This window comes from Cryptomeria japonica, chromosome 8 (genome assembly GCF_030272615.1).
Source record: "Cryptomeria japonica chromosome 8, Sugi_1.0, whole genome shotgun sequence".
Taxonomy (NCBI): domain Eukaryota; kingdom Viridiplantae; phylum Streptophyta; class Pinopsida; order Cupressales; family Cupressaceae; genus Cryptomeria; species Cryptomeria japonica.
Genome location: NC_081412.1, coordinates 586,750,910 through 586,773,338, shown reverse-complemented (window position 1 = coordinate 586,773,338; position 22,429 = coordinate 586,750,910). Strand labels below are relative to the sequence as shown.

The following is a 22,429-nucleotide window of genomic DNA, read 5'->3' as shown; positions in this document are numbered from 1 at the left end:
CGTTCTTTAGACACCTAAAAATGTCTCACTGATCATTGCTAGTTATTCTTCTTATTAATTAAATAATTCATTAATTATTTAATTAAGCTAATTAATTCTTCTCAACTCACCTAATCATCATTATTCACTTTTCTTACTAATTATCCAATTTCTATCTATTCTTTTATTAATCAATTCATCACCAAACCCCTTTCTCAAATATTAAATATTAATTATTTAAATAATTACGGTTTATCCCTTAATTAAATAATCTTTATTATTTAATTAATCCTATTTCTAATTTTTAAATAAATTCATTTTAATTATTCAATTTAAGTAATGTATTCCTCCAATTCAGCAAATGTGGATTTCAAATAATTCCATTTAATTTCATTTTTTCAAATTAACATTTCTCCAAATCTAAAATTTCATCACATTTCAATAAAATTTCATGTGCATTTCATCATTCAAAAATCAAAATTCAAATCCAAATTACATGAAATTGAATTTCAATTCAAAAATCCTTTAGCACATGTTGAAAATCATAACTGATTGACCGAATCATTTAACAAATTAGTTAACTCAGTTAACTCTCCAATCTCCTTTTTCACTCTCAATCACCTTTTCTAACTAATCAATCAATTCAGTTTTCTAATCAATCAATTCAGTTGTCTCAACAATCAACTTAGTCAACTGGCTAATCTATCTAGTTAACTACTCAATCTATTTAGTTAAGAAGTCAATCAATTTGAGTTAACAAATCAATCAACTCTATTAACTGGTCAATCTAAATCAGTTCATTCCCAATTAGAACTTGAGCTTAAAATCCCTCCCTATCCCTCATGAAAATCTATATAAACAAGATCAATTTCTCAATTCAATCTAGATCACACTCTTCAAAACAATTGCCATCTTATGTAAGAAATTCTAGTGCAATACTTGAGAGCCACACCAACAATTTGGAGAAGAACAATGGAAGCACAAATATGGAATAGGAAGTTTAATTAGCATACATCTTATGTTTCTTTCATTTATTCTATTGTCTTGTGTTTGATTTTAGCTAGATTAGTTAAGGATATGTGATCGTCCTTATTCCCTAATTAGCTAAATTTTATGATTTCAAACATGAAAACAATAATAAGGCTCAATGATGATAATGTATTGCACTATGAATAAAGGAAGATAAAAGTACTCATCACTATCATTCATATCATATCATATCAGTTCTTGATATCAAGTTGGCACAAGATTCTTCATTTTTAACGTATCTTTTCATCATCTTTTCCAAATCTATCTTTCTTACTAACACTTCTTCTAATTCAAGAGGCTTAATCCACAATGTATTTTGGCATAAGAAAAGCATTCATATAGGTTGCATATCATTTTAAGTGCATAATAAATTTGCTATTGGTTAATTTGCATTATCACTTAATTATGTGTTACTTAGATTCACTTACATTATCAACTAGCTTAAATGCATCTTCACTTAGATTTTATTACATTTGATTCATTTAGATTAATAGCATATCATGTAAAATTCACTTTAGTTTCATTATCATATTAATCTTTATCAAAAGCATGAGTTGCATAATCATATCATCACATCATCATATTATATAAAATAAAATATGCATAGAATCATAAAATGCATCACATACATGTAAAACATCATATAGACACATCATATAGAATCATACATTATAGAAATAACACAAGGCATGTAAGCCGCTACCAAAATCCATATCATATATATCTAAAAAAAAGTGTTAAAATACATCAAATCAAGTACAACAAAGAGTGTTGCAGCCAACATCGCCTCTATCAGTACGTGGATCACGCCTATTTGATCCTCCTCTAATATTCCCTGATGATGTCCTAGGTGGTGTCCACTTTTCTAACCACCATCTTTGTGCACATACCCCAGCGCTGGCATGTCTCCTTTTACGCTTCCTTCAGACAACGTTCATCCTCATTTCCCTGGCTGAATAGGAAATAATCTTGAGTTTCTTTAAGGTCTCTTTTTGTGGCCCTTCATCTATCGCACTCTTATTAAAACTGGATCGACTCTTGAATATTGACTGACTTAATTTAGCATAAAACATCAGCTATGGTCTCACAGAGCTTGAGAAAACAGTACAAGTGTAGCATCAAAGAAGAAAAATATTGTGTAAAGTGGAAATAAAAAGTATTTTAAAAAACCAATATGAATAGCTTCTGAAGACATAGTGTTCCACATTCCCAACTACATGTATCTTCTCTGCTCAACTTAAATCCTCTACTTCTTCTCTTTCCTACCTATCATTCTTCTTTGACACGTGTTAATCCAATATTTTGCAAATATTTTTTTTTGTTTGATTTGATATTTTCAATGCATCCTATAGAATATAATTTCCGTGCATCCTATTCAATATTATAAAGGATATTTTATGAAATGAGAATATTTTAGATTATAAGGCACGTAAGTTATACTGCAGGATGTCATAATGTAAGAGCTACAAGCCACGTGACCATCCTCTAGTGAAAAGAACAAAGGGATTCAGTTGTGGCATATATCTTGAGAATATATTTTGATTTTTACCTTGACCCACCTTCATTTATTTTTCTCTCAAAAAATAACATTCTAAATAAAAAAACCTACCATTTTGAGACTAAAAAATATGTAACATTTTAAGTTTAAGCATTGTATTTGATTAGAAAAGATGTAGTAAATTGCACTGTCAAGTCTACATTGACTATATCCTATATTGTTTATTCTACTTTGAGCATACACTAATACAAGCATAAAAGTATTGAGCATACTCTTTTGATAATGTTTTTCGTCTTCATTAATTGTTTAAAGAATTCTTATCGGTACTTTGATTTCATTTCACAACTACTAGGATCATTTCAATATGTATATAGTTTCAGCAGATTAATATATGGGGGGCTTAGGCAAATTAACCAGGCCCAGTTTTTTTTGAGCCTTTTTAAAATGTTAAAATCCAAGTGGGTTCAAAATTATAGCTTTATTTCATATTAGTTCGCTGTGAAAGCATGATTTTGTCCTTCATTTACCATCTCAGAAATATTGATGTTGAATCGTTGTGAAAGCTTCGATAAACTCCATGTGATGTTTTTATGGATTTTTAAACTTTTCAAAAGTGATATGTAGATTTTTGTGATTTCTAGGAGACGTTTTTTTTGGCAAGTCTCACACTGGATCCCCTGGAATTGTAAACCATAAGAAAGATTCTTTTTATATGTGAATGCACAGTTTCTTCTTCATTTTGTTAACTTTGAAAATTATTATTTTAATCTTGATTATTCCCACACAACTCAATTTTTTTTTGTTGAATCGGAATGTAATAAGCATATGTTCAATATAAATTAATTGTGGCTCGTCAAATTAATAATAATTTCAATATTCTAGGTCTTTCTTCAAACAAAATTTTAATTTGCAATGTGTTCTTCTGAGTTCTCTTAGCAAAAACTTAATTTAATTTTATAGCATTCTGATATGATATGTGTACTTGAAGTTATTGGGCAAGAAAGTTACCTTTCTCTCAATGTTACCTTGATATGTTGGATCATCATTGAAATAAGAGTGATAGGGTGTGTTCTATTGTTGTACTAGTGCCCTTACATTTGCTAAGTGCTTTGTTATATGCTTTGCAATTTTTTTATCAGTAAACTCCCATTTATCTTATTAATTGAAAAAAATCATAATACATGTATATAGTCATAAATAACATAAATTTGTGTGAAGTTTGATTTATCTCAGTAATCTTTTACGCTTTCAATTATACAAACCTCTACTTTGCCTTTTCTACTCTACCTTTCACAGTTCTAACACTCGGGAGGAACATGACGCTACGTGTCTCTTGTTAAAGAGATGTTGAGATATATTTGACGTTTGGTATTTTTTATTATTAATTAAAGTAAGAGTATCAAGAATAATAGTTATATTATAAATAGTTGAAATAGATAACATCACAACATAAATATATTGCATTTATATGCCATAAAAGGTCATGAAGATTTTTGATATTGTTTACAAAAGATATTTAAGAAATCTTTTATCTTAAAAAGGTAGCTATCCAATACAAGAGGGAAAGTCTTTAGATTAAAAAGGGTATGCGTTCCACCAAATTCACCTCGATCGGGCACAAATTCTTATGATGTTGAACCTTTGCACTCAACAAGATTTGATCCTTTGAGCTATTTGATACTTCTTTACTTCAAGACATCTAGTGGTATACATTCTAGATGAGAGAAGATGAAAGTGTAGCCTCCAAATTATATCTTTATAGATAGCACTCAATAATTGAAAGTGCAAATCCATAAAGTTTACCTCCATCTCACACACTTTAGTTTTAGGGTTTCAAACTACAAACATGCCCAACACCACATAATGTTATGACTTCTTATAGTAAATTGATTCTGATTACTACAAAAAAGGATCAAAGATTAGAGGCAATATTTTGTCATGCAACTTTTGAACTTTGAAATGATAATACATTAAAATCTCATCATCCACATTTACCAACTTGTTAATAACACCATTCACCTATGGATAAATGTGGCCCCACCTTATAGTCCTCAAATGTGTGAGGATCTCACTACACTAGTGCATTAGGATATTGAGTTTCTTGTAGGGGTTTGTTGACAATGCGATGCATTAATAGCAAGGAGAAAGTTCCCCTTAGAGAAATTGACTATGACTGTACTATTTATGTATATATTAATACTATCAATTGTACTTTGGTGTGCAATGGGTACGTCGAAAAGGCATGGAAGTTCAATTGGAGAAAATTTTAGTCTAGTTTTGCATACATGAGATCAAGTGGTAGTAAATTTGGCAAATGGTGTTGTCCCTATAACAAAGGTTAGGAACTTGTCCATCCAAACATGAGTTAAATAAAACCTCTAAATTAGGAAGATAATCAAGCTACATTACTAGTAGGATCACATTATGTTTTCAATAGGGAGAGAAGGAGAGATAAGAATATAAAGAGGCATCGATATAGGGAAAAGAGATAGAGAGATAGGAGATAAAGATATAGAGCAAGATAGAAGTATTGATGAAGATGAGAGGGAGAGGGATATGGAGAGGAGAGAGGGATAGCTAGAGATGGAAGAAATATATATATATATATAGAGAGAGAGAGAGAGAGGGAGAGATAAAAATAAAGATGGAGATAAAAACTGATATAGAGAGATTGAGAGATAACATGATAGAGATAGAGGGAGAGATGAAAGAAGAAATATGAAGGGGTAGAGATAGATTTACAGGAGAAAAGAGATAGATATCTATAGGTGTAGGAAGAGGGAGAGGGGGAGAAAGAGGGAGACATGTGTGTAGATAGAGGGGGAGAGAGGAAGAGGGAGAGGGAGAGGGAGGGAGAGAGAAAATCAGGGTCCATTACCAATATGCTCATGTTATGTCTACAATAGAGAGAGATGCAAATAGAGAGAGGGGGAGATAAGGATCTAAAGAGGGATAGATAAGGTGAGGAAGAGAAAGAGAGATAAGGATGTAAAGAGGGATAGGTAAAGTGGGGAAGAGAAAGAGAGATAGGGGATGGAGATAGGGAGAAAGATAGAGATATTGGTGGTGATGGAAATGGAGATGAAGATGTAGGAGATGATGTGGAGAGAAGAGGGATATATACATATGGAAGAAAGATAAATACATATATGACTATATTTAATTAATTTATTATATCTAAGATATTTATGATCTATAATTAATAGGTATTTTCAATCATGCAACTATCTTAATCATCTATGTCTACAAAGTAAAATAATTAAAAAAGTTAGCCTACAAAATACTTAGAAAAAATGTAAAATATTTTACAATACGATTAAAAAAAAATTCTAACTTGAAGATAGAATATCTTATAAAAGAATAATCATGAAAGTAAAAATAAATTTAAAGATATTAAAAATAAACATTAATTTTAATAATATAAATATGTATAATTAAATACATAGTAAATATGTAAGAGTAATTCTATAATGATTAAACATTATTTCTTATGATTTTTAATTTTAAAGAGAACACTAATTTTAAAACATACAGACTTTTAAGAATTTAGAATAAAAATAAAAATAAAAAGTATTAATACATGCTAAATAAATTTATAGCATATTTTAAATATTAATAAAATTTTAAAATCAATTAATAATTAAATAAAAACTAAAACTATTTTTAAAATTTAATAATAATATTATTTATAAAGTAAATTGTAATATCTTTGTCATAAAATAATATGAATGTCACTCTTTAAAAAAAGCCAAGGTAATTTTATCCCATGTTAGAAGAGGTGTGGAAATTGAATTTTTTTTTTAAAATGGTATATCTTTTGCATATATTTTTGTAGCTCAGGATGTGAATTGGTAGGCCATTTAGCAAATAATTATGTTTGAGAAATGAAAGTCTCAATGGATAAGTGATAGAATAAATATAAAGAGATAAAGATAGAGAGGCAAATTGATATAGATACAAAGTTTTAGGAAGAAGGAGAGGGATAGAGAGGCAGACAAAGAGAGATGGATGGATATAGAGCGGGAACTATGTAGAGATAAAGGGGGAGAGGGGAAGATAGAGTGAGAGAAGTAGAGGGAGACAAATAGATAGAGATAAAGAGAGAGGTAAAGGGAGATAAAATAGAGAGATAGGGAGATAGAGAATAAGTTATAGAGATAGAGTAATAGGGAGAAATAGAGAGAAGATGGTGAGATAGAGTAATAAAGAGAAATATATGTAAGGAGATATAGAGAGAGAAGGTGAGAGATACAAACAAAGAGAAGTGGAGAGAGAGAGAGAGAGAGAGAGAGAGAGAGAGATTATATGGGGAGAGAGGGAGAGAGATGGGTAGATGAGGATAAGAAAGAAGCTCGAGGAGAGAGATAGGTAGAGAGGGAGAGAGAAATGATGGAGGGAGAGATGAAGATATAGTTCAACATAGAGAGAGGGAGAGGAGAGTGAGGGATATAGATATAGGGTAATGTAAATTAAAGGGATAGGGAGAGAGATAGAGAGATAAAGAGATAGAGGTAGATAAGGATATGGATAGGTACACATAGCTAAATCCTTTTGTACATTTTGAATACTAAAGTTTTGAAGATTAAAACTTTACCTAAGGAAATATTAGTTAGGACTTTCCTCAAAAGATTCAAGGCTACCTTTACAACATGAGAAACGTGAGAGTTAGTATGATTTGATATACTTAGTGATCCAATAGTCATAAAAATAAAATCTCATTGTTCATATGACTTTCAACTTTTTTCTTGTACCATCTCTCTTCTATGCCAATGGTACACTCATGACCTTGACCTAGGTAGAAGTTTCTTTGGCAACCTTTACCCTCTTAGTTGTAAATTTAAATTAATGCCTTCCTTAGCTTAACTTTAGATATCTATTAGTTTGTGTCAAAATGTTTAAACTTGTGTGCTTAACTCTTTATAAAATAAAATCACTCTTATATAGTTTAAATGGTTGATAATAAGCACTATCATATATTGAAATACATAATATAATAAACTACATGTCATAATATTATATTGTTATACATCCAAATAATTATATTTTTCAAAAAGTTGCTAATGTTAAAAGCCTAGCTTTTATGTACTCAATCTACCATATAAGATTCCATCGCACTTCTGCATCATAGTTTGATGTATACATATATGACATTATTATTAACTACTAATTAATTAATCAATTACACAAGTCCCTTTGTGCCTTTTCCAACATATTACAAAACTAATGAATATGTTGATGGATCTTCTATTCAATCAAGGATTTTCTAAGTCTCATCGACAAATCAAAATAGGCCACTCAACTATCTAAAAAACTAACAAAAAATTCCTGTCATATGATAATGTTGAGAAGATAAGCACAAGATTATTTTATTAAAGAATTAAGTCACAAACATAGGTGGAGCCTATACAAGGAAAAATTCCAATGGATGACCCAACTCAACAATGGGATAAATGAGGGAAACCAACCGATACACAACAACACTCATCAACCCAATGTTTAAGCTTCAACGACTATTATCTAAAATCCTTATCTCTGAACAAATAAATAAATGAAAGGGTCACAGGAAAAAGATTTCCAATCTAGGAAATACCCACATAAATTATCACAATGAAATGGTGTAATTACATAAGGAAATCAATGGCTTGGGGATGAAGCAAACGAATAAATCTTGAATCTGCTCAAACACAAAGAAACTGTTTGTATTTGTTATCTGGAGAAAAATCTTGCAATTTTCATCCACCAAAGCCACATGCCCAGTCTTTGAAACCTTCATCCACAATCATTGTTGCAGAGTATAAAAAGCCATTTTTCTCCCTCAATATCTTCACCCCTTGAGATTCCTCATCTAATCTTTCCCATAGTAGAGCATTCAAAAATTACAAAGTTCCAGTTGAGGGCGGAGGGATAGAGGTTTCTGAAGAAGGGGTCGATGATATTGTGGGTAGTGACTTTGTTGGAGAGCTCGATGTGGCTTGTGCCACAAAATAGCCCATCATCTCCAATGCCAAAACAATGGTCCGCGACAAGATATCTTCATAAAATATATTTTCAATTGATTGGCTGACATCACTTCCAATTGTTCCAACCAATGAAAACTTGCGAAAATATACGGTTCGGATGAGTTTAATCGTCTTACACCCTGTTTAGATCCTTTTATACTGTTGATGTTAGAAGTTAGCTGATTTTCTTAGATAGCGAACACCTTCAGTGTAACTAGCATAAATTTTGTTTTTATGTTGCCTTTCTATCTAGATGCGTAAATTCTAGTGGAAAATATTTGCAGTTTGTCCTATCTACCACAAATGTTGGGACGAAAAAGATAAACAAAAATTTTGGCTGGTGCTTCCTAATTCAAAAACATCGATCAATGAATCATTTCTAATATAAACTCCAACGGATGATTTTTTACATTGCCATTACAATACGAAGCTCTTGGGATGAAGCTGAGATATGTGTCTCAAACATTTTGAAAGTTGTACTACATCGGTAGACGATTTGATGGATGTGTAGTGGAATGAGAAGGGAATAGAATCCTTCCGAGAAGAACAATTATTCCACCGGAAAAGGTAATAATATGTATCATTGCCACCGAATTAGGGTTACTCTATTAGATTTGTTTAATTCTTTTTTATAAATTGGTTAGATATAATATTTAATATCATATTTTTGATACATTTATTTTAAAACTTTTTATGGCTGACATTCTAATACTTTAATACTTTTCTATTTGAAAGAGAAGGATTATATATTTAGAAATAAATTAATAAATAAATGCTTACTATTTTGTTTATTCTTAAAATATAAATATAAAATAGGAAAAATCAATGAAAGAGAAGGTTGATTTAAAATTAAACAAACTATCAATAAATATGTATTTAAACATTAAAAATAACTCTAATTAATGTCTTTTTTTTTTAAATTTATTCATTAGTACTAAATTCTAAACTGTTTTTTTTTTACTATTGCTCTTTATTTATTAAACACTAGTAATCAAGTGATGAATATGCATACAAGGAGTGGGGTCAGTTGTAGAAAAGACAAAGAACAAAATTTGATCTTTAACAAATTAAATAAGTAACATACATTTAAATGTTTCTAAAAATTTAAAAAAATTAAAGGAACAATGAGAAGCATTTTAATGTATTATGAATGGATTGTGTAATCATAATGTCTATGAAATTCTACAGATTTTTAACAAATTAAAAAATCTTGCACTCAAATGTTTTTAAAAAAACAAGTACTTAGAATTTTTCAGAAGCATTTGAATCTATGATAATTGAAACAGTTTTTTCAAAAGCTTTCAATCTAAGATAATTGGACTGTGCAAACACAATGTCTATGAAATCTTGAAAAATACAGTTTTAATATTCAAACTTCAAGATCCTTGGTTTTTGGGAAAAAAATGAATGAAATATATTTAAAAACCGACTAATGATGGGGATAACATATCTTTTAATACCATGGAAGAGTGGGAATCATATTCATTAACAAAAGAGTACAAATAAATTAAGAAAAAAATAATTGTTTTAAAAAGTCGTGTTCCTCTAATATCTGAATAACATCTAGATTGTGCTGTAGTTTTCAAAAATATACACACAGATTGAAACAATTCAAAAAATGAACTTTCTTATAAAATCTGCAGATTATATATTATACAACAGATCCTAATAAAAACTACACTTTGCTTATTCATTCAATACATGATCCCGTTAGTTCCCAATTTCCAGTAAGGCAAATAAGATGGGCGGAGAATCTGACCAATCTGACCTTCCAACAACCTTATACATCCTAATCAGGTCAGAAAATGAGGCACTATAAGCCATCAGCTATAAAAAGGTTAGAGTAAATAAAAATGTGTATATGTGTGCCTATTATATACCGTCCTAAGATAGGAAATGGCAAGGAAAGCAAATTTAACTGAGACAACATTATACAAGGACTATTACCCCATTTGCATTTGATAATATTGAAGAAGTTGATGATGTAAATTTGAAATATAGAGTCCGTGGCTGATGATTTAGCTGGATTGTTGTATGATAAGCATTATAAGCTTTGGACTTGTTAATGTTGTTGGTCGTTAAATGCATTGGCAGCAGAGAGATCAAAGTATTCAAGTACTCTGTTGGAAGCCATCCCGAGAACACTTTTGGTCTTGAGCGGTTTGGCTTCCATCGACTATAATTATAAGGTTTTTACAAGTTTCTTAATCCAGACATAGTCCATTTCAGCATTCCCAAAAATGTAGCAACACGAACGCCATACTTCTTAATTGTGAATATCAGGAGACTGAATCACAAGAAAATAGCTTTCAGGCATCAAATGTTTGGGATTTGCCATAGTCATGTGGGAAGCATCAAATTCATTTCTCACAGTCTCCGTCCTTGCATTCTTCGTATATTGAACTGGTTGGCACGACTTCTTGCCTTTGAATCAAATTATTTTCAGTGCACTGTAGATCAACTATTGCCAAAGAAATCAATTTAAAATGTATTTAATAACAATTTTGGGTGGCCTGTCTTTGAATCTACAGGAGTTAAGGCAGTGGCAAGGATAAACAGTTTTATTCGATATTGCATTTACTCGAAATTGCAATCAAATCTATGAACAGTGAAAGCTAAGATTTTCATTGAATGCATTCACTCTTAAATCTTAAAAAATACTGTATACCAAGGTAAAGAGGCACTGGGCACTGGCTACGCAGCAATGTAAACAGCACCCATAGCACCTATAGCCCCCTACTTTTTTATCTCTCCTTCTGTCTTCGGTGCCTGCCTCGACCATCCATCGTGCACCCCGTGTCCGCCTCCCTTTCTCACCGAAAAGTCTCCCTAATCATGCAACGTGTTAATATTTATTATATTTCATTTAATAAAATTTCCGTGTTAATATTTATTATATTTCATTTAATAAAATTTTAATATTATTTTTAGCAAGTTTTTAATATATTTTATTTATATTTTAAATTTTCTATATTTTATTTCATAAATTTTAATTATAATTTTAGTTAATTTTTAATATATTTTATTTATATTAGATTTCTTTTATTTTTTAATAAAGTTTATTATAATTCAAAAATGAATAAACTTTCACTTATAAATTTTTACTTGTAAATTTAATAAAGTTTAAAATTTAATTTTATAAAATTGAATAAATTCTATAAGTAAATAAATTTTTCACTTATAAATTTTATTAAAAAATGAATAAACTTTCATTTATAACACTTACAAAACTTTCACTTATAAGTGAAACTTTTTTCACCTTTTTCACTTATAATTAAAATTTTATTCACTTATAAATGAAATTTTATTCACTTATAAGTAAAACTTTATAAAATTTATTAATCTTATAAGTGAAACTTTATAAGTTAAAGTGTGTTCACTTATATATTTTATTCATTTTTATAAAATGAAATATAAAAGTATGTATTCCATTATATATTTAATATTTATATTTAATTTTATTAAACTGAATAAAATCTATAAGTGAATAAGATAGGGACATTACAACGAGCCTGGGCAATATTCAAGGCCTCTATTATGGTTGAATTAAATAGGGTCATAATCAATATCAATGATGAGATGACCATTCTCAGGCCCTCACACTATGACATTCTGATTTTAAACAACAATCTGGTTCCTAAAAAGCCAATACTGGTTATTGAGGACCATGAGGCCTTCAATGCAAGGATGGAAGAGATACAAAGAAGCATTGAATTTCTCCTCAATCTGTTCCACCTTCGTGCGCCTAAGAAGGCATCATGGTTTGAAGACTACCTCAAGATACAGGACATCGAGCTCTAAGGGGAACTTGACTCCTTGAGGCAAGCTCTCTTTCTTAAGCAGTTTTTTAGGTTATACACTATATAGCTAGGGCTTATGGTTAACGCAACATAATTTATAAACTCTCTTTATATTAAAATAGAGGCATAGTATAGCTAGAAGGAGATCCTCTCTTTAAATTAAAATAGAGGCATAGTATAGCTAGAAGGAGATCCTCTCAATAGATTGTTATATATAAGATACATATCCAATCAAATGAAAATACAACAAGGCTGGAAAACTCTAAATTTAAAGTATGATTAAATATAAGGTTATATAGTGTTACTATAGTTTTATATCTTTAACCTAACCCTAATTATAATTACTATGATTAACCACAATCCTAACCCTAACCCTAATCTTATCAATAGCCATAACCCTAATCTTATCAATAACCTTAACCCTCATTATAATAATAACCCTAACCCTCATTATTATTATATCTAACCCAAAACCTAATCCTAAGCATAAACTTGACTATGATATTATTTGTAACCCTCATCTTCAATGACAACCCATCATAATTGTTATTCTATCATGATCATAATCCTAGCTATAAGCATAGCCCAACCCCTAACCATAATTCTAACCCTAATTCTAACCAATATTTAAACCCTGACCCTAATATTATACACTTAATAACTATAAAAAAATATTACAGTATCAAAATAAGAATATAGTAGTATTATATTTATCATATAACACTCTATTAATATAATATTACTAATAAAACTATAAAAATAATATTATAACTAAAAATAATTTAAAATAATAGTATAATAGATTTAAAATATTTCAAATTTATATATGAATATTGTTTTCAATAAATTATGATGTTAACAATAACACTAACCCTAACCCTATTGGTTAACTTAACCCAATTATAACTATTATTATATGTCTAATACTATGACTCCCTCTAATCTAAACCCTAATCGTAAAAGTAATTATAACTTGATAATGACCCTAAAACTAGCTATATATCTCAGACAAAACCTAACCCAAATTAATTATAACTTGATAATGTCCCTAAAACTAGCTATATATCTTAGACAAAACCTAACCCTAACCCTAATTATAGTTCTAACCCTAACCCTAACCCTATTCTAGCCCCAACTCTAATCCTAACCCAAACCCTAACTCTTATAGCTATCATCACATGCAATCCTAACCCTAACCCTAATCCTAATTATAATCCTAACCCTAACCTTAACCCTAACCCTAATTATAATCACTAATATTAACCCCAATCCTAACTCTAACCACAACGCTAACCCTAATCCTATCTATAACTGTAACCATCATTATAATTACAACCCTAACCATCATTGTAATTATATCTCTAACCCAAAATCTAACTCTAAGCATAAACTTGACTATGATATTATCCCTAGCACGAACCCTAATCTTACCCATCATAATTGTTATTCTATCATGATCATAATCCTAACTATAACCATAGCCCCACCCCTAACCAAAATCCTAACCCAAACTCTAACCAAGATTTAAAAGCCGACCTTAATATTATACACTTCATAACTATAAAAGAATATTGCAACTTCAAAATAAGAATATAATAGTATTATACTTATCATATAGCACTCTATTAATATAATATTACTAATAAAACTATTAAATTAATATTATAACTAAAAATAATTTAAAATAATAACATAATACATTTAAAATATTTAAAATTTATATTATGAATATTATTTTCAATAAATTATTAAATACTATTATAATAATCAAAATATTTTAAATTAATAATAATATATATTATAATATTATTACACAAAAAAATAGAAAATAATAATAATAATATAATAATATTACATATTATTACAACAAAAAATAATAATATAATATTATATAGTTCTATTTTGAGTTTTTTAATGTCTTTCACAATGGGACACTCTTATTTTTATCATGTACCCTAAGCTCAACTCCGCCATATGATCAAATGTAGAATATGTAGTTATTTATGAATTATATAATATAATTTAAAATTTAATATGTAAAATTAAATATTTAAGTAAATATTAAATATATAATGGGGACACATACTTTTAGATTTAATTTAATAAAAGTGAATAAACTTTATTTATAAGTGAATAAAGTGTATAAAGTGAAAGTTTCACTTATAAGTGAAAGTTTATTAACTTATAAAGTTTATTCACTTATAGATTTTATTCAGTTTTATAAAATTAAATATAAATATTAAATATATAATAGAATACATACTTTTATATTTCATTTTATAAAAATGAATAAAATATATAAGTGAACACATTTAACTTATAAAGTTTCACTTATAAGATTAATAAAGTTTATAAAGTTTTACTTATAAGTGAATAAAATTTCATTTAGAAGTGAATAAACTTTCACTTATAAGTGAAAAAGGTGAAAAAAGTTTCACTTCTAAGTGAAAGTTTTGTAAGTGTTATAAATGAAAGTTTATTCATTTTTTAATAAAAGTTATAAGTGAAAATTTATTCCCTTATAGAATTTATTCAATTTTATAAAATTAAATTTAAACTTTATTAAATTTACAAGTAAAAATTTATAAGTGAAATTTTATTCATTTTTGAATTATAATAAACTTTATTAAAAAATAAAAGAAATCTAATATAAATAAAATATATTAAAAATTAACTAAAATTATAATTTAAATTTATTAAATAAAATATATAAAATTTAAAATATAAATAAAATATATTAAAAACTTACTAAAAATAATATTAAAAATTTATTAAATGAAATATAATAAATATTAAATAAAATATATTAAAAAATTAACATGTTGCATGATTAGGGAGACTTTTCCGCCAGAAAGGAAGGCGGACACACGAGGTGCACGATGGTCCAAACTGGAAGTCACTGTATACGGGAGGCAGGCACGGAAGACAGAAGGAGAGATAAAAAAGTAGGGGGCTATGGGTGTTGTTTACATTGCTGCATAGCCAGTGCCAGGTAAAGAAGACAATAGAAAGTTGACATTCCATTGCAACCGTGCTAGGCAGCGCTTGTCCTATTCAGGCTTTAAAATTCAATGACAACGGAAAACAATGTTCAGGGTGAGATTTGTGTTTCTTGTGTAAGACATGACTAATCCTCTAACTATTGTGTGAAGGACGATGTCAGGTAGTAGATGTTACGACAACCAAGGAGAAAAGCAATGAAAAAGTCTTTGTCGTAGCAGAATTAAATATGGCAGGTGACAGTTTCCAATTTGATTTGATCATTTTTCCAGTGCGAATAATAATGGGTAATGGAAGGCTCTAATGATTCCAATGGTCTGAGAGATGATATGAACCATTGTTGGCAAAAATGAGGTTGTCCATCTAACATAAAAGAACCGTTCGGCGTAATATAACAAATACAATAATGAACCATACATTTTGATCTCTGGATATAGCAGTGTTGAGCTCAAAGAAACCTGACATCTCCTGATAATGCAAGATCTTCTGATAATACATGATAAAGATCTTGACTACTCAGAAGTATCTACGCGGAGACGCGTTTTTTTGTGGGCCCATAGGATTACAGGTACTGTCCTTTTCTTGTAGAAGTCACGACGCAATCTATTTGAAAGTCATGTAGCATATCTGATGGGCATGCATTTCTTTAGGTAGTTCCCGTTGTGAAGTGATATGAATTGAGCTTTCTGCAATTCAATTGCAATGGAGATTCAGATTGATAGGTTGAGTGACTTGCCTGACAATTTTATTGTGCTGTAACATTCTTTCTCATCTCTCACTGAAAGATGCCATTCGCACTTCTCTTTTGTCTCACAGATGGAAAACCCTCTGGAGAAACATTCCCCACATCGATTTTTCTCTGTCTTTCTTCGTTTCACTCATAAAACTTATGTAATATTTTATACTAAATTGCTATTACATCCATCCATACTGAATTACGCGGTACCTTCCGTTGGAAACATGCCTAAGAAATGGAACTATGAGAAAAAAGACAAACTATACTTACTGAGTTACATCCATAATTTAAAAAAAAAAACTATCTAAGATGTTGCAACTATTGCTTATTCGCTCCTCTCTTCTTGTTTCTCTTGTCTTCCATATCCAACTTCTTCATGATTAGCCTGGCTTTTTCTACTGTATAGTGTTTTCTTCATTATTTCGAGGTTTCAGTCTTGCATGCGTGAATTTTGGTAGTAAGATGTCTAGTTTTTTTTTTCATTTCCACTTTATAGGAGGACATATATGGTAGGAACAGCTTAAACCACACACACCAAGCTTACATTTTTAGGCTTAAAAGTGTTAAACACCTAGAGTGGAGTGACATTTTCTAGGCTTAATATGTTGTTTAATGTGTGTTGTCACACTAAGAATACACTTCTAGGCTTAAAAGTGTTAAACACTCAGAGTTGGTAACATTGTCTAGGCTTAATATGTTGCTTATTGTGTGTGGTTTAAGGTTGGGCCATGTCAGATGCTTGGCTAGTGATTCTGTTGTCATCTGTAACCATCTCCTCAACCAAATTTATGAATTCCCATGCTTCAATATATGCCTGCAAACAATCCTTAGTGACCTTTCAACTAGAAAATTATGTAATATTTTATATTAAATTGCTACTAACTTTTTACTATGGTTGAGGTCCCAACTTCATCTACATTATCACTACCTTAGTTCAAGCTATCAGAAACCAACATGAAAGACTAATTCACATCCTATTAGGGGAAGATGTCAACAATCACTTTTAATAAGTTAGTACTCCACTTTTCCTTGTGTCGATGAGTGTTGTCATCCTCATCCAGTGCCCTAGTGAAGAATAGAACCCAAGGGATAGAAAAATGTAGGTTGATAATGGGTCATTTCTACTATTTGGATAGAAGCTCAAATTGATCATCACATCATCCACAACTTTCTTAATGCCACAATACTAATGGGGTTTGATGACCATGTCTACAATCACCTAGATGTAGATTCTTTTATCTCCCTTGCATCGAACAGTACTGCAATAAAAATAGAAGATATGTCCATGTTTGTCCTATATCTATGAGAGGAGGAGAGAAACCTTGGGAACCAATCTATAGGGCTATCACCTTTTTTGGCTAGATCTTCCAACCTTTTTTACAGTTCCCCTTGGTTCTTCCATCATCCATGATATAAGTGAATAAATTACATAGAGAAGAAGCGCCCCACCACCTCTACCTCTCTCGTGGGGGGCTATAGTTTAGCTCTCAGATTCTATGTGATTGAGGGTGGCCAAGAAACAAACATAGATAGATAGAGGTTGAACCAACCACTACTCATTGATTGTTTTACCCATGATGAAGAAGCACCTTGAAGCTTGAAGAAGAGAGAGTTGCGAGCTTGAGATGGATAGGCCTAAGTCTCTTAACACTAACTTGATAGCATGCAACACTATCAAAGAATTTGTTTATAAAAATTTAACCGAAGATCAATCACTTCCCTATAAAAAGCTATTTGACACTTCTTGGCATGAAGACATATAGTGGTATCCATTCTAGATGAGAGAAGATGAAAATGTAGCATCCAAATTACAACTTTACTAATAGAACTCAATAGTTGGAAGTGCAAATCCATAATGTTTACCCCCATCTCACACACTTTAGTTGTAGGGTTTCAAACTACAAACATGCCTAACACCACAAAATGTTATGACTTTTTATTGTCAATTGATTTTAACTACTACCAAAAAGGATCAGAGATTAGAGGCAACATTTTGCCATACATATTTTGAACTTCTGAAATGATAATCCATTAAAATCTCATCCTCCACATTTGCCAACTTGTGAATAACACCATTCACCTCTATATACATGTGGCCCCACCTTATAGTCCTCAAATGTGTCTAGGATTTTACTACACTTGTGCATTAGGATATTGAGTTTCTTGTAGGCATTTGTTGACAATGTGATGCATTAATAGCAATGAGAAATTTCCCCTTAATACATAGTTTTTTAATGTTAAGTCTTGCACATGCGTAAGCCTAATAAGGCAACATGAAATTCAACCTTATTATTTGTGACCACCAATGTTTCTTTTGCAATAGATCCAACTAACTACAATTTGCTATTTCTTATGATTTAACAAACCCCTAATGGCCCATGTTTCCTATTGCCACAATGTCAAAATTGAACTTGTGTCATCCCTCATTCGAAGGGATCCACCTTGCATCTGGTGCGGTATTAGAAGGAAGGTTAATATTTGAAATTCAATAAATGTGTTTTTTTGTTTACTTAATTACAATTAAAAGTGAGTATTTTAATTAAAATATTATATTGTATTAATAAATTAATTCCAAAATAAAATTAAATAAACTTGTACTTTTTTCAAGAATATAAATTATTTTAAATTACTAAATCTCCATTTTAAAAATAGTTAAAACATGTGAAGTAAACAATTTATTTTGTATTTGTTTAAGTTTTTCAAACTTATAAAAAAACAACTATTTAATTAAAAAATAACTATTTAAAGTAATGGAAAAGCTATTTATTTTTAAAAATTTAATATAAAATTACTATTTTTTTTTTAACAAAACATTGACATTATTGATCTGACTATATATTATAAAGACATACATTAATAAGTTATTAAAATCATAGATAAAGTCAATGGACACTTGATCTATTGGTGAAGTTGAATGCTTTTGAATGAGCCTTGAATGGTTGTGAATGAGCCTCCTAAGGATCAAGTCTTATTTAGTGCAAAGTTTGACATCATACCCCTTTCAATCTTAAGACTTGTGCTCTCTTGTTGAATAGCTAACTTTTGATAAAAGATTTCTTAAATATCTTTTTAAAAATAAGAAACATTAAAAATATCTCTACATCTATTCAATAAATATATTCATCTTTAAATAAATATTTATAAATATCTATTATTTTTATTCCACTTGAAAAACAATTTTATGAAACTTGAACTCTTAAGAAATCTAATTGACTATGCAAGATTAAAATGCAGTATTGATTGTACTATTGAAAATATAGATAAAGTACAATAACCAACTTTACATTTTGCTCTCTCGATATAGCAGTGTTGAGGTCTAAGAAAGGAGACATCTTCTGAAATAAATCTTGAAAGCTCGAAAGTATCTACGCGGAGACGCGTTTTTTGTGGGCCCATCGGATTAGTGGTATGTCTTTTTCTTGTTGAAGCCCAGTAACATAACTACGCAATCTCTTTGAAAATTTCGTAGAAACCCTCAACTTTCCTCTGAGGCCCACCACTTCCTCCCATAAAAGCTTTTGATACTGTGCTTAAGGAATGGCTTGGCAGTATTCAAAACGGTGACATACACGCGGCACACAGGAACAAGGCTACATGAGCCTCTAATATTTTATTGCAGGCATTGTTATGCAGATATGTGACATATCTGTGGGTATGCATTTCTTTAGGTAGTTGCTGCTGTGAAGTGATATGAATTAAGCTTTCTGCAATTCAAATGCAATGGAGATTAAGATTGATAGGTTGAGTGACTTGCCTGACAATTTATTGTGCTGCAATATTCTTTCTCGTCTCCCACTGAAAGATGCCATTCGCACTTCTCTTCTGTCTCACAGATGGAAATCCCTCTGGAGAAACATTCCCCACATCGATTTTTCTCAGTCTTTTTTCGATTCACTCATAAGGCTTACATGCCGCCTTGCAGAAACGGCAGAAATGAAATCCTCTGTTAAGTACATAGAAAATGTGATTAACAATATCCTTTCGCTTCACTCTACCTCTCTTGAGAGTGTGCGGTTTGATCTTTCCTTCCAGGGAGGGCAGAATCGATTAGGGGGAAAAATACTCAACAATGTGAGCATTGAGCAATGCATAAAAGGGGCAGCTGTGAAGGGAGTGAAAAGAGTTTCTCTTTATTACAGGGGAATGTGCAGAAGGCAAGTGCCATCTTCTCTTTTTGCCTGTGAGCTTTTAAGGGTTTTGGAAATGGAGGGTTTCTGGATTACAGAAATACCCAGTGATTTTAGAGGTTTTCTGTTTTTAAAGGCTTGTTCTCTTTTGGATGTTGGTGATTTGACTGATGCGAGACTGCAGCAGCTCTTAGCATTGTGCCCACATCTTGAGAAGTTGGTGATCAAGCGCTGTGCTGGCTTGTTTAATTTGCGAATCTGCGCACCCAATCTCAGTTACTTGAACTTAGGAACTTCTTCTATAGAAAACTTTACAGCAGATTGTCCCCAGTTGGTTGAGCTCAAAATAAAGGATTGTTTCATGTTGTGTAAATTTGAGCTTAATTCCTCCCCTTTTCTGCAAGAAATGGAGCCATCAGATATTTCATCACTTAAAGAGATTCCGGCTTTGAAATCCCTGAAAAAATTATCCCTTCGAATAGGATTAGATACTCCATTTGGAGTACTCATCAGCACATTTTCAGACCTTGAAGAGCTGAAAATCAAAGACATTCTCATCCAGGTAAATCCTTTTCTTCTCTTGTATTAAAGTTTCTTTCACAGACATCTAGATTTTGTATTATACTGTAGTCTTTTTTGGGATGGCAGGACATGGTAGCAGGGGAAGTCGTATCAGACACGGCATTCCCAAAACTGAAGAAAGTAGATGTACGTATTTCATCAGACATATGGGGTCAGAAGGAAGTAGGTTTGTTGGATTTCCTTCTTAGCAATGCTCCCAAGTTAAATTCCATGGCTCTCCGTCACGCTCCAGTTGGAACAACATTATTTACTGATCCAGAGTTCATGAGTCAGTTTATGAGTCAGATTTAGGATATGGAATACCCATTTGTAAAAATGAAATTTCATCATGTTGAAGACAGTAGAAAAGTGTAGTAAAAACTAGTAAATATTCCGCCTGTTATAGAAGCAGTAAATTTGCAGCTTCTTTTAATGGTACTACTCTACTAGGCTTCTAAGAAGGGCACTCGTACAGCAGTGATAAAATTCGACTTTATATGGTCTAAAATTTTGATTCAGACGGTTTTTCAATAGTTGGTAGGATATGTTATGATCTTCGTCTCTTTATACAGTTTTGAAATATACTGAAGAATATACAAGTGGTAGTGTTTCATTTATTTATTTGCCATAATTGATTTCTCAGAAGCAAAATGAAAAATTTGGTGGCAAATTTGCAGGCCCTAAATAAAAAATTATCCATTATCTTCTCAAATATTTTGTAGTGTTACTATTATAGATCAACTGTTTAAAGGTTTTTTGGTCACTGAATTACTGTGAAACAAGCATGTATTTGGTGGTTTCAATGTAGATATAGAATTATTTCACTTCTATGTATAACAATATGGTATGCTAGGCACCAGGGCTTGTTGTCTTTTGCCTATGGCAATGCCCCATGTTGGGAACAGGGCCTTTTTCATTGCCTCTCTAAAAGTTGACATCAGATTGGAAATGACATCAAATGCCGATTTTTAGCTTTCATAGATCTTCGGGCGCCACAGTTTCACAAAGACGATTTCTAAATCAAACACATCTCTTAGGAATTTTACCCTGAACATTGCAGATCCATCTTTTCTCAAAATTGCCATTTCTATGACTATGTATTGGGTTTTACTATTCCATTGTTCTAGTAGTCTTCAACAAATGTCCTCGCATGAAACTTTTAAAGTAGATGCTTCCCTTGGCAAGTTCAAAGATAAGTTCTTTGTCAGTCTTTCCAAAGCTTGGATTGGCAATGCTTTACAGTCAAGACAAGTTGCAGAGGCGAGTCGAGGCGAGTCATTATGAATTATCTTTCTAGGTTTTGCAATAATGTTTGAATTATCTTTTCTTTCTTTGATTTTAGTCCTCTCTTACCTTTCTACTCACTTTGAGATCGGTGTACTTCCTTCCCCCTCTACTCACTTTGAGATCGGTGTACGCTCCTATCCCTTCCCATCCCTCCCGTTTTTGCCGGCAACTTGGTAGTTCTTCTTAAATGCACTCTTGCATCTTGATGATGGATCATGGTGTCTGATCCAAAATGTTGGTGCAAAAACTCTGAGAATATTTTTATCAGATTAGAATGTTAAATTAGTCATTAATTGTTTCATAAATAAAAGTTTTAGCTGGACTGGTCTATTCCACAAAAATGTCTCTGGGGTTGCAGATGCCCAACAAGGGCTTTATTATTATTTGACTCCTTGTTTCAGTTCACGAACTGA

The 22,429-nt window shown here is 30.9% G+C and overlaps 1 protein-coding gene across 1 annotated transcript; it reads left to right on the top strand.

The window, feature by feature from the left end:
- The first annotated feature begins 19,335 nt into the window (after positions 1-19,335).
- LOC131054661 (F-box/LRR-repeat protein At3g26922-like) lies at positions 19,336-21,346 on the top strand. The gene is made up of 2 exons (XM_057989213.2): positions 19,336-20,730; positions 20,817-21,346. The coding sequence occupies exons 1-2, from the start codon at positions 19,762-19,764 to the stop codon at positions 21,039-21,041; spliced, it is 1,194 nt and encodes a 397-aa protein (XP_057845196.2). The 5' UTR covers positions 19,336-19,761; the 3' UTR covers positions 21,042-21,346.
- Positions 21,347-22,429: the final 1,083 nt, after the last annotated feature.

Excerpts from the sequence above, each read along its gene's own strand:
- LOC131054661 (XM_057989213.2), top strand. The coding sequence starts at position 19,762 with ATGGAGATTAAGATTGATAGGTTGAGTGACTTGCCTGACAATTTATTG. Across the intron at positions 20,731-20,816 it reads TCAAAGACATTCTCATCCAG|GACATGGTAGCAGGGGAAGT; the intron begins GTAAATCCTTTT and ends TTGGGATGGCAG.